The sequence below is a fragment of the Pteronotus mesoamericanus genome, unplaced genomic scaffold, assembly GCF_021234165.1.
Source record: "Pteronotus mesoamericanus isolate MK-2021 breed Mesoamerican mustached bat unplaced genomic scaffold, CSHL_Meso_final scaffold_533, whole genome shotgun sequence".
In the NCBI taxonomy this organism is placed as follows: domain Eukaryota; kingdom Metazoa; phylum Chordata; class Mammalia; order Chiroptera; family Mormoopidae; genus Pteronotus; species Pteronotus mesoamericanus.
In genome coordinates, this window is record NW_026555320.1 from 6219301 (window position 1) to 6232028 (window position 12728).

The window sequence follows — 12728 nt, forward strand, 5'->3', positions numbered from 1 at the left end:
ATTGCACAGTTTTAGGGACGGACACAGCAAAGGGCAAGACACTACATGTTGGAAAAGTGGAATGGGATCTCCCAGACTCTTTGATTTAACAAATGATTTCGTTAAGGAAATTGGCAAAACCTTGAACTTTGACCTGGCGCAACAGCCAACTTTTATAATTAAGGACTTGAAGTCAACCAGAGCACAACCAGAATTGTGCTCCTAGCAGGAATTCTTCATGGCGGGGGTGGGGGGTGACTCTGCAGTGATGTGGACCTCGGTCCCCGAAGCAGGCATGCTTAAAGGCCACGTGTGGAGAGAGCCGAAGTCACAGTGCCATGTTGCAGGCTGCAGGGGCTTCAAGTTCACGTTTCCTGCTTCGGTTTTCCGGGCTGTGTGTGGAGGCCCCAGCCCTTCGGGTGGGGACCCTCCACCCGTCAGCGCGTGGGGTGGCCGTCATGCGCGCTGGCCTACTGCACGGGGATTTGTATCTTCAGTGACAGGATTCAAGTGAGACACAGCCAACCTGTCATAGCGGCCACCTGCGCGTGTCCACACAGAGCTTCCTGGGGAACCAGACGGGCCTGGGGACAGAGCGCTGAGCCCCACGTCGCACCGGGCAGCCGGGGGTCAGAGGGAGGCCGGGACCGAGCGAGTCCTGTGGTCCGTGTGGACCGCCGTGTGGCTGGGCCGTGAGGGTGGCTCTGCCCCGGGCACGCCTGGCTGTGAAGGTTCTGGGCAGAAATGGTGCACCGATGGGGAAAGCATTCGCTCCCTTTTTTAAGTTACTACATTTACACTGTCAAAGTGCTGGTTATGAAACTCGCCACCGCACTGGAATTTAATCGTGACCTAGTTCCCAGCATCAGGCGGGTGATCATTATTTACCAATGCCCTGCGGCATTGGTGTGAGAAGGGACACCCTGGGCAAATGTGGCCTCCTGAAGGGACAGGCCCTTCTCCCTCTGGTGGAAGCGTTAGCTCGGTACAAGCTCCCTGAGTCTTGCAGAAGGACCCTGGCCACTGACTACAAACAAAAGGCACCTCGGGTTCCAGCCGCTGCAAGAGGTGCCCCGGAGCCTGACCCGCCTGCGCATGGCGCCCGTGACGCTGGGAGCGATCACACGTCTCTAGGAGTGAGGGAGCCCTCCACTGAGGCACCGGGCATTGGTCATGTCCTCCCGGGTGCTGGCACGAATCAGGAAGTCACCTGGCCACCAAACCAGTTGCACTTTTCAGTGGCCCAGAGAAAACATGCAACTGGATTAGCTGTCAACACACCAAGCGACGCCCAAGCAAAAGCTACCAGTCACTCTGGATGGTTCTGCATCATTTATTAAATATTTATTTTTATATATGCATTTACAGACTCGACTCATTTTGGAACTCTGCTTTCAATACATTTTTAAACTTTTTTTTGGCAGAGAGATTCTCTTGGAAAAGGAGCTCCACGTACAAAACTAAGCAACAGGTATACAAGTTTCCTTTCACACTTTTTCCATCCATCAGCACAAGAAATCATGTGACAAAGACAACTGAAACGTGGCTCTTTCACAAGAACAGCATGTCAGTGTTCAATGCAGAGTTCTCGCGGACCAGGCCGCATTCCATCTTTACATGGATTATAAATTAATACTTCATCGCTACCGGAGCACGTTGGTTCATACGAAGACAAATGCCAACTCTACTGCTTGGACTAGATCATCTAGAGACCCTCGATCATTTATTTGACAGAGCAATGCCAAAGCCCCCCCAGGAGACGAGGCCGATGGGCCAGCGGCACGCCTTCACCCCGAGCGCCGCAGAGCGCGCTCGCTTGACGACGTTCATCAATGCCACAAGTTAAAGCCTGAGCCTCAAATTTAGCTCTTACTCAAAGAAATAGTTTGAACGATCAATTCAGAAGCTTAGAAGTATCTTGGAAGCTAAAGTTGTTCTTCTTAACAATGACTGCTGACGGGCGCCGGGGAGACCGGGAGGGCCGTGGCAGCGAGAGAGGCACGGGCACCCCCAGCCCCGGAAGGCGGCGCCGCCGCAGGGCTGCACAGCACAGCCGGGCGCCGGGGGCTGGGGGAGGGCCTCGCTCTTGCTGCTGGGGCTCCGGCAGCGGCGGCATTTGCTACTTAACCCCTTGCAACGCAGCCTCAACACCCCGGCCCCGCAGGGGCCGCGCCTGAGGACACCCAGGAGCTACAGGTTTATTGTGAGTGCATAATCCGTATTGCACAGTTTTATTAAAAAAACAAAAACAAAAACAACATAAATACTGGCTATCCTAGTTTTAAATACAAAATACATGTCATATAGTTTTAAATCTATAATCTGGTTCAAGTGCAAATCAGGTGCTTTCTTTAGTCCTTCCAAAAAAGGCATGTTTAATATCTTTGGCACAAATGAGATTTCATCCATGCCAACAATTCTAGTTACAATACATATATCCAGACCTTTAGGGTAGCAATCATATACATACAGTATAAAACCGAGTATTTACACATGTACTAAGCACACCGGAACCTCCGCGGGCGGGGCAGAGCTCACCGCCACGCCGGCGCTCGCACTACTGGAAAGGCCGACGCGCCCCTTGCGTTGGGCCGCTCATGCTGGCTGCTGCGGGTTGGCGTTCATGTGAGGAGGGTGTCCTAGCAGGCCGATTCTCTGCTTCTGCTTCCTTTGTTCTGTCATCTGGAAAGTTAAAAAGTTTCATCATTAGCCCCAGACACTTCCTGTACGTCAAAGCACACACTGAACCATGGATTTACCTCTGTGGTTATGGTTTGCACTGAAACCCACTTTCTACAAATTAGAGTGTTCCGTCACCCCACCCAACACAGACGGCTTCAGAAAGGACGTCTTCCTTGGCCGAGTGGGGAATTCTGTGACCTCGTTATGCAACGTGGCATCCAGAGGGGTCACTAGCTCCTTGTTTCATAAAGAAACAAAAGACATTCAGAGCACAGAGTCTCAAGTGTTTCCCGCCATCATTTCCAAAGGACATCGAGACACACTGGGAGCTGGCGGCTTTCTACCGGAGCGACAGCAGGCTCTCAAGATCAGCAGCGTGTCTGCAACCCCAGGCCGGCAAGGGACGAGTTCCTGGTCCGCAGGGTCCCCAGTCCCTGCTCTAAGGGCTCTAGGAGAGTTGGTTTGAGGGAAAACCACCATGAAGCATGTCTAGGAAGATAAGGGGTGTCCTCATGTGTCTGAGACTCCAGACTGATCAATCGTGGGTCCCGCTCTGGCTTCCACAGAGGACAGTGGAAAGTCAGGCAGGATACTTCCTAAAACGCTCAACGAAAGCACCCTCAACATGCAGAACAAGAGCTGTCTGGTTGCTCGCCTGCTGACTGACGCCAGCCCTCATGCGCGGGTGTCTGGGTCTGTCCCAGGTACGCGGGGCACGATGAATTCTCCATGTTAACATCTTCCTGAGCCCCGCTGGCCCTAGCCCTGGATTGGGTGCTGGGCATTTAAGTTAAGATAAAAAAGGCCACATGAAATACATGGTAGGTGAAGTTGTCTACAAGCAGCCGGGGGGCCTGCTCCAGACTCGGTTTCCTGAAGTCAGGGCGGCACTGGCGTGGAGCAGCGCAAAGGACAAGCGCTTTGGACCCAGACAGACCTACTTCCTGAGGGTCTGACGTCACTGGACCTGGCAAAGGCCGCCTCCCCCCTGCTCAGTCCGGCGGACGACGAGGGGCCGTGTGTCCGTTCCTCAGGACAGTGACTGACTGTCCCGTAGTAAATGCTTAAACCTTAGTCTTTGCTTGGACTAGTGTTTGGTACAAAATATCCTGAGAAAACATAAAACAAGAACAACTTACCTGGGTCAACTTTAAAGCGGGCATTTCTTTTTCTTATATAAAACATAGCACTTTGATAAGAAAACTGCTATTTTTAGGCACATTTGAGATGCCTTCTGTTACCATTTAGAAGTTTTCCAAGGAGTCAACTATTTCCAAAAGGCAGCTGTCACCAAGGCTTTTCATGAAGCGCCGAGCCCGGCACAGCAGCTGGCCTCTCGCGGGTCCTCCGGGAGGGACCAGCCTTTGATGAACAGAGGGGCCTCCCCCGGCAGCACTGTCACAGGTCGGCAGAGGCGGCACCTCACTGACGTGGGACGAATGCGGCCATGCCCCTGCGCGGCCGGCCCCTTCCCCGCGACGCCCTGCCGTGCTCCACCCGCCCGAAGCCCCTGCTTGTAGGATGGGGGTGCTGCCCCGCAGCGCTCCGGGGCTTGGCAGGACCCTAGGGCCGCCTGCTCTGTGCTGCGGGGGCCTGGGCTCGTGCCTGGGTCCCTGAGCTTTCCCTGCCACCGCACAGTGGCAGCGGTCCTCGTCCTCCCTGCTGGACTGTGGGCCCCTGAGGGCAGGTGCTTCCAGACCCCTCTGCTGTGGTTCTAGCCCCGAGTGAGCGACAGACACCAGGTAAGGTCCACAGCTTTGCTTCCTACTCTGGGCGGTTATTCTCCCTCCCCTCCCTCCCGCCTTCCACAGTTAGTGTTAACGAGATGGTCCCCCTTTCCCGTCCCAGGCATGAAAGATGCCGACGGCTGCGACATGCTAGCACTCCCTGTATCCCTAAACGCAAGGGCCGCTGTCCTCCAGGGAGCCGGTCCCATCCTTCTCCCCGCGGGCTCTCCTGCACTGTGAAGAGAGCAGGCCGGCGCACTGAAGCCCGTACCGCGGCCCCCGCCGTGGCGTCGGAAGGGAAGGTCACAGTCAGGGTTCAGACTCTCTCGGGGGTGCGGGAGCTTCAAGACAAGAGGCCTCATTAGGCGACACTCTGGACAGCAGGTCCAATCAGCCATGCTTGGCGGTGGCAGCGACGGTGACGCTGCTAACTGGGGTTCCGCCAGCACCCTTGATAGACGCTGCTTCTCGTCCCATGGATACTTTAAGAAAGCCACCAGCAGAGTCGCCAACAGCACAGGTGAGAACCGACGCGGGCGCCCTTCAGCCGTCGCTGTCCCATTACGCTGGTTTTTGGACCAGATCCAGAAAGACAGCGAAGCAATGAGGCAGTTCTGCGTTTTCCGGCACTCGCCGGTGAAGGGCGTACTTTCAGAGCTGCCTCAAAAGCCTCTACCCGAGTTCCTGCTCATTAATCGCTCGGGGGGGTTTATTTTTTAATTCGGAGTTTTCCCTCCCGACGGCAGGGATCCTCACAGCCACTGCGGAGGGGCCAGTGGCACGTGTACCGTGACAGGCATGGCTTTTAATGTGGAACGACGTAAGTTATCTGTGATCGTCACCCACCGAATTCAATCAACTTCAAAGCTTGTCGATAGGTTGATTCTCAAATAAGTTCATTAAAGGTTGGTTATGTAACCAAAGGAAAACGTTGACTACTTCCTTTTGGAAGAAGCCGTCTCCCCCAGGAAGGCAGCTACGCCGGAGACGGCCCGGAGCCGGGTCCCGAAAGAGCCCCGGGGAACGTGTTACTGACATCCTCCTCCGTCTTTTTAGCCTCTAATATCTTCCGAGAAAAAATGGTTCTGTTTCAAATTCGTTCACAAGGGACAGGATTTCTGAGGAGCAGTTCTAACTGTCGACTTTGAAACAAAAATGTAGAAGGGGGAGACCAAGCCATTTAAACCACACTGGTTTTAGCGTCACTTAGTGAACCCAAGTCCACGTGTAGTCAAGTTTTTCGTATTTTGCTTAAGCCCACATTTTGGCGTAAAAGACACGATTCCACCTTGGATGTTAAAAATGCCAACCCTGTACTGTGCTCAGCTGTGGAAACAGAGATGTGGTTCTTCCCTGACGTTTAAGTGCATGATGGAGTTCTGAGACTTTAAGGCTCTTTTAGAAAAAGTGACTAAGAATTTAAACTTTTAGAGAAAATGACTAAGAATTTAAACAGTCAACCACAAAAGGCAAACAGCGCACAACTCTTATCTTTCAACCGTGAAAAGCAAAGGAAGTAAAAATGAAAACACCCCCCGCCCCCCGCCGCCGAGAACTGGGCCGAGGCTGAGGGCCCGGGGGCACGGCCCCCCGGTGTATCGGCGCCCCCACCGTGAGACGGGGCTCAGGGGGGACGCACCCGCGCTCCCGGGGCCCCCTGCCCCTGTGGGGCTCTCTGCTGCCTCCTCAGCTTGACTCCCCCCGTGACCAGGCTCGCGGGCTTGCAAGGTGCACGTCAAGCAGCTTCAGAATCACCCGCCGCGAGCGATTCTCAACGCGGGTCCTTAGCGTGGACAGGCCGTGGAGGGAGCTGCCTGGGGTCACCCCCAGGACGCCCGCATAAGGTGTTCCAGACACATGGAGGGCTGCCCGCTTCTCGGACAGCCCAATGGGGCCCCCCCACCCATGGCCGGGCTCTGCCGCTTTTGGTGAGATCTTCCGGCATCTGAACGCATCTGATTTAACGGAGATGCCGGGAGCCGCGGCCCTCTCCGACGGCGAAGGCGGTAACGAAGGCGCGGCCAGGCATGTCGGGGTGCGCCTCGCTCTCCAGGGCACACGGGCGCGGGGCGGGGGGCAGCCGGCAGCGTGCCCCGGAGTCTGTTTGTCCCATGGGGCGGCACAGGAGGGCCGCACGTCTGCACGGCAGCGAGCAGGGGGTCCGGTCAGAGCGCTGTCGGGCAGTTCTGCTTCCTCCACTGGCTCTGGAGGCGGCCACCGAGCTCAGGGCCTGGGCAGCCTCCGTGGGGCCCGGGCAGCCTCCGTGGGGCCCGGGCAGCCTCCGTGGGGCCCGGCTCTGTGGGCGCTGGCTTTTACGCGCGTCTCAGTACACGCGAAGGAAAGCGGCGCGAGGCCAGAATACCATAGTTGGAAAGGAAACGGGCTCCAGGCGAGGCTGTTAAACGTGCTCTGCGAGCTGTCCCCAGGAAGAGCTGACTCTTGATGTGTCCCCACTTGCCTTGGCGCCTGGGAGGCGGGAAGCACCCGCGGGTGGGCTTTGTACTTCCTGCGGTCCGGCCCTGCCTGACCACGGTGCTGGGCAAAACCAGTCATCTTGCCTGCGGAGCTGACGACCGAGCCCCCTGCGGCTGCGGCAGAGCGCCTGCTCACCCCACAGGGTGCCTGCCAGCCCCTGACACACGGCTGCGGCCTGTTGCCAGGTAACTACCTGGAGACTGTGCCTGCGCATCTGCAGGTGGCCGGGAGGGGGGAGCGAGGACGCAGGGTTTGGGGCAAACCTACCCTCTCCCACCAGGGGCAGAGCGCGATCTCGCAGACAGGCAGCAGCTGGGCACCTGCCAGCAGACCCCGAGCTCCCTGACAGCCGGGACGAGCCCGCACGACCCCGCCGTCCTTCCCGGCCCTGGCAGTGCGCCTGGACCATGTGGTGACCACTCCGGGAGGAATGGGCCAACGGCTGGACCACAGCTGCAGTCTGTCCCCGAGTCTGGACTGAAACGTCCTGGGGGAAGGGTCGATGGATCTGGGGGCCGGGAAGAAGCACCAGAAATGGCTGTACTCTGCCCGGGAGCTGGTGAGAGGGGCTCTCACGTGTGTCCTCTACGGCCGCCGCCTCGGGGCTGCGGGCTCCCCCGTACAGGGCGGCGAGGGGACGCTGCCGCACTGACTGCGTCTCTCCCCTGGTGCTTGGTCCCTTTGCTACCCACGGGCAGAAAAGCCACCGTTTCGCTGTGAGCACAGCTGCCTTTCCCTCATCACATCAGGGGGCCCACGCGCGCAGGCGGGGTGTCCCTCTACCTGGTCCTTCAGCTCGGACAGCTGGCCGGAGAGGTTCGTGACCAGCTTCATGGTGGACTCCAGCTTCTCCTGCAGGCTCCTCAGCTCGTTCTGCTCTCCCTCCGAGTCGCTGCTGACCAGGGACATGGCTCTCATCCGGGGGAACCAGTCGAGGTTCCTCTCCTACAGCCGCGCGAGAGAAAAGCGGGGTCACGCCCAGGGGTCGGGACACCAAAGGCGGTCCCCCCGCGCCCCACTGGGTCTCTCACTGGGCTCCGTCTGTCTGTGACAGAACCACAGGACAGTGCTTTTCAAACCGCCTAGTCAATACCTTTTCAAATGCATATGATTAAACGCTCCTAATTCTTAGCAGTCACTTTACAGTTAAATGCAGGGGAAAAGCAGGCTAATTTTAACCACGATTCCTGATCTGCAAACACGAACGCTGCCCCGGGCCGCCTGAACTTCGCAAAGGACAAGGCTGACAGGGCCTGGCTTGTACAACGGTGGTAAAATACATGTAACAAAAGCTACTGTTTTCGTCACTTTTAGGCGCATGGCTTGGTGGCATCCGTGCGGGCCATCACTGCTCCCCTCCCCCGAACTCCCTCTTCGACCCCCAAGCGACGCTTGCTGCCATCGGACACGCTCCCCCCGGCAGCTGCCTTCCGCTGGCACCTCCGACCCTGACTACTCGCGACACCTCGCTCTGTGCTGTGTGCTTTTAAAAGCATTGTACTTCTTGCCCACATTCTGGACGGAGGGAAGGTTAAGGCCCCGAACGCTCTGGGTCCCCGGAGTGTGAGTGGGGGTCACGGTGGGGCTGTGGGAGGCCGAATGTGGGGACTGGCCTCCCGGTCGGCGCCCGCTCCGTGAGGTCACGGACGCCCGTCCCGTCCTCGCTGTCTCCTGCCTGCAGAGCTGCTGGGGGCCGCCAGTCGGTGCAAGAAAGGCCCAGGCAGCCCCCCCGCCCCCCGCGGGAAGTGAAGCCTGCCGCTCACCTGCCGATGGGCTCACTGCCGGGCACCCACGTGGCTCAAGGCTGAGTCCCCCCACCCCCCACCCAACGGTGGCCTCTTCCCCAGCTCAGTTCTCTTCCGAGAGGCGGGAGGTATTTTAGTTCTTTATATTTAAATCGGAGTATAAGCACTGTTAGCTTTCTTACAAGAAAATATATAAGGAAATGTAACACATCTCCCAAACACCCTAGGGGCACTGCGTGCTTGGGGCAACGGGCACAGCAGGTGCCGCACGCAGCAGCCACTGCGTCCCAGGCGCCGTTTCGGGGGTAAGTAGCTGGGAGTCCTCAGCCCTCGAAGCGCCTGCACTTCCGTTAAGGAGAGGAGACTAAGGAGGGACCCAGGCGGGCACACGGTCCCGCGGTGCGGGGAGAGGAGGGTCGGCGTGAGTGGTGATGCCAGGGATGGCCTGGCCGGGTCCCCTTCCTGGAGGCCTGCGCCGAGGGGCGGTCAGCCCTCGGCCACAGAGGACAAGATGGTACTGTGGGCACCGAGCGGGGCGGGCTCAGCGAGGAGACGCTGCACGCGGAGACAAGAGCCCGCGGGGCGGGGCGGGGTGGCTCAGACGGTGGGGTTCCTTGGGTGGGGGGGTGCCCAGCGGGCACGGGGCCCTGATGGGACAGACGCGCCCGAGTGGATGGCCTGGATGTGGCCGGGTGGGGGTGGCGCAGGGAGAGACAGAAGGGGCTGATCTGTGGAGAGGGTGACCGCTCACTGCCCCAGCCAGTGGCTGGGACTCGCCAGAGGCCGATTACCCCCGGCACGCTAACGAGCCGCCTGAAATGGCAGAATTCACCCGATACCTGGCCCTCAGAGCCCCCGAACGCTCACGCGCTCAGCAAACCTTCTGTAAAAATAGAAAACACAGGTCTGCAAGCAGCGTGCAGGGTAGCGGGGCCTCCAGGAGAGTGCGGAATGCGGGCCCAGGGCCTGCCCGGAGCTTACGGTCAGGGCAGTGTCTGTCCCTCATTCCGACAGCGAGTGGGCACGGGCTACAAGCCGAGGGAGGGTTTCCTGCGGCAGAGCCCCGCCTCCTTCAGCGCCCCCCCCCCGCCGCACCTTGCGCTCTCTGGGCTCCCAAGCGAGGACGTCAGGAAGGCCTCCGGGCAAACGCGGAACGCACAGGCTCCATCCGCCCGCCGACGGAGCAGGGACTGTCCCTGGGCCCTGCACAGGGCTCTGTGCTGAGGGCGGAGGCGGAGCAGGCCCAGGCCCAGGCCCAGGCCCCGCCCCGGGCGCCTCAGTGCCAGGCCAGTGCTGGTGGGCAGGCCCTGCAGCCCTACCTCCGGACTGGGGGGCCCCCCGAGCCTGCGGCACGGGCCCACGGCCTGAGGGCTCTGCTACGGGCACCCGCGCCCTGGCCTCGGCGCTCAGGGGACCCACGCCCACCCTGTTTACTTCCACCTGTGCTTCCACAGGCAGGGTGCCACAGCGGGGGCCTGGGGAAAGGATGCTGCTGCCGCTTACGATGCCCACCAGAGTCCACAGTAGACGCGGGAAAGGATTCTTGGATTCAACGGAAAAGATGCCTGACATGGAATCCCATTTTAAAGATAAAACACAAGCTTCTAAAGAAATGTCCTGCGTGCCTCTGCGGCCATTTGGGGCCACTGGCCCGATCCTCAGCCACCCCCCTCCCTTCCTTCAGCGCTTCCCGGCCTAGAGGCCGCCCACGGCTCCTTTCCTTGCCTTCCTCCAACTAAACACCGAACTGAAGGGCTGGCGGGGGCGGAGGGCGCTCACCCCAAACCACACAAACCAGTGCAGCTGCAGGGGCACTGACTACGTGCGCCTCGAGCCGGGGAGCAGGGACCCAACCCCAGGCCCTGGGTGTCGCCGGTATGATAATCAGTCACTCTGGGCTATGAAGTCAGATCTCAAATGCCCAAGGAGCACCCGGTAGTTTAGGTTAACGAGCCATTCCGGCCAGGCTGTCCCCTCTGCCTCCACGCGGGCCTGCATGGAGCCCAAACCTCCCGGCCAGCACGGGGAGACCACCCAGGGCCGGGCGCAGGGGCGGCCCGAGACCGCCGCATCCACCGTCTGTCTGCTCGGCCCAGACTGACACCCACGCCAGCCTGTTTCAGGCTGAAGGACCCAGGGTGCCCGTCACCCCGGCTCCCCGCCAGCCAGCCATCGTCTGCGGGTCTGCGAGGGTTCGCAGGACCCTGCCTTCATGTCTATTCAAGATCAAAAACGCCTGTGTCTTGGCTCCCACCGTATTTCTGAGAAAGTCATGTTCAACGGGGACACTCTGTTTACACGCGAACTCATCTGGGGGTTGGGAGGGTGGGGGCGGCGGCGGCCCGTTCCAGAGCAGCTGGGGGCCGCATGTGTCCCCAGGGCCTGAGCCGCCCCTCCGCCTGTCCCCGCGCTCCTGGCTCTTGGCGGCTGGCAGCTCGCATACCGATGACATTAGGCACTGTCTGCCTGCCCTGCCCTTGCCCTCCAGCCGTTCCCTGCACAGCGGCTTCCTCATCGGCGCGCGCAGGGACAGCAGCCACAGCCGGAAGCGGCTGACCACAAGTCTACAGTTCTGGTTAGTTCTTTTCTAGGTAGAGTGGGAAAAGTCCCTGCAAGGGCAAACACTGCAGGCTTAGACACGGGGGCGGCACTGACCTCTTCAAGTGTCCTTGACTGGAAAGAGGGAGGGAGGGAGCCTCGGCGTGCAGCGTGCGAGGCAGAGGAGGAGGCAGAGGAGGAGGCAGAGGAGGAGGAGGAGGAGGAGGAGGAGGAGAGGAAGTTGGACTGTGTGATGCAAATGCTAATCATTCTGAGAAGCGGGGTTTTCTTCCCAGGTTCAACTGCAGAGGCTGTTCTGAGAAAGAGGACCCAGGTGATCAGTCCGGACTCAGACAGCAGTCTCGGGGGCAGCGTTCTGTTTACCGTGTAAACAGCAAACACTCATGGCTGAATCCGGTGCCCTCCCATGGCTGGACTAGAGAACAGAGAGTTTCTGTGGTGGGGGGTGGGGGGGTGGCGGCGGGACGGGGAGGGGTGAGGGTAAAGTGTCCGGAAAGGAGAGGGATGGGGAAGAATGGACCTACTGCCCCTCTGCCCTTCAGAATCCCCCCTGGGAAAATTCCAGAAGGCAAACTCTGTCCTTTCAACTCAAATGGCAACTGCATTTCTACTTATCTCACCAAGCAAGATGACAAAGTGGATTTTTCCGGAATGCCTGGGGACACTTAGGCGACAGGAGTGCGGGGGCGGGGGAGGGGGCTGGAGACAGATTCTTGGCCTCCCCGTGGGTCCAGCCCCCCAGAAAGGGCCTTGAGGAGGCAGGGGAGGGGCTGAGGCAACCTCTCGCATCTCAGACGCAGGGAGAAGACAGACCGTAAGCCACGTGCCCCTGTGTGAGTTTGGGCGACTGTTCGCGCTGCCGAGGCAGAGCAGCCTTCTGAGCCCCCTTTCTACCATCACAGCGAAGGGGGGCCCAGCCCGGTGCCCCTGCTCCGGGCGAGGCGTGGCGACAGCGATCGCGCTGCCCATGGACGCCGCCCACAGATCGGGGTGGGGGCGGTGGTGAGGCCCGGGGCCGAGGGTTCCCAGGGCCGGGGCGCGGGCCCCCTGCGGCTGTAATGCTGCCCTGTGCTTTCACCACCAAGCGCGAACCGGAAGGTAAACGGTGGCCTTCAGTTGGTAATAATGTACCTGCGCTGCCTCCTCAGCTACTGCAGGGGTGTTAATACAAAGAGTTAATATGGAAATGGGGGGAAGGAGAGCATGGGAACCCCTCACTCTAACCTAGACCTGCAACTGCTGTAAAAAATAGTCCAGTAATTAAAAGAACTGATCCCACACCTGGAACCAACTGGCCAGCCCCGAAGTCTAGGACGCAGTGTTTCCTGCTCCAAAGCACGGCGACCCAACGCCCCCACAGCTCAGTCGCTTCGATGTCTGCGGGAGGGACGGCGGGCCAGAGTCAGGTGCCGAGGGTTCCTGTCCGGCACCCACCGTGTCTGGGGGATGGGGAACGGGGAAGGAGCCAGCGGCTCGCCTGGGCCCATTTCCTTCGGGGTCAGACAGCTGTGAGAGAGGCCGCGGCGTGGCAAGCGTTGTGCCGAAGCGCCAGGTCCGTGCC

At 59.5% G+C, this 12728-nt stretch overlaps 1 protein-coding gene across 6 annotated transcripts in view; it reads right to left on the bottom strand.

Moving 5' to 3' along the window:
• Positions 1–1308: 1308 nt before the first annotated feature.
• The window catches only part of ITPR1 (inositol 1,4,5-trisphosphate receptor type 1), a 223293-nt gene continuing 211873 nt past the window's right edge, over positions 1309–12728 (bottom strand). For all 6 annotated transcript variants that reach the window (XM_054594640.1, XM_054594639.1, XM_054594637.1 and 3 more), the window contains 2 exons: positions 7647–7808; positions 1309–2661 (listed from right to left, as the gene is read on the bottom strand). In XM_054594640.1, the coding sequence (XP_054450615.1) occupies positions 2575–2661; positions 7647–7808 (249 nt within the window). In that variant the 3' untranslated portion in view covers positions 1309–2574. The remainder of the gene's footprint in view (positions 2662–7646; positions 7809–12728) is intronic.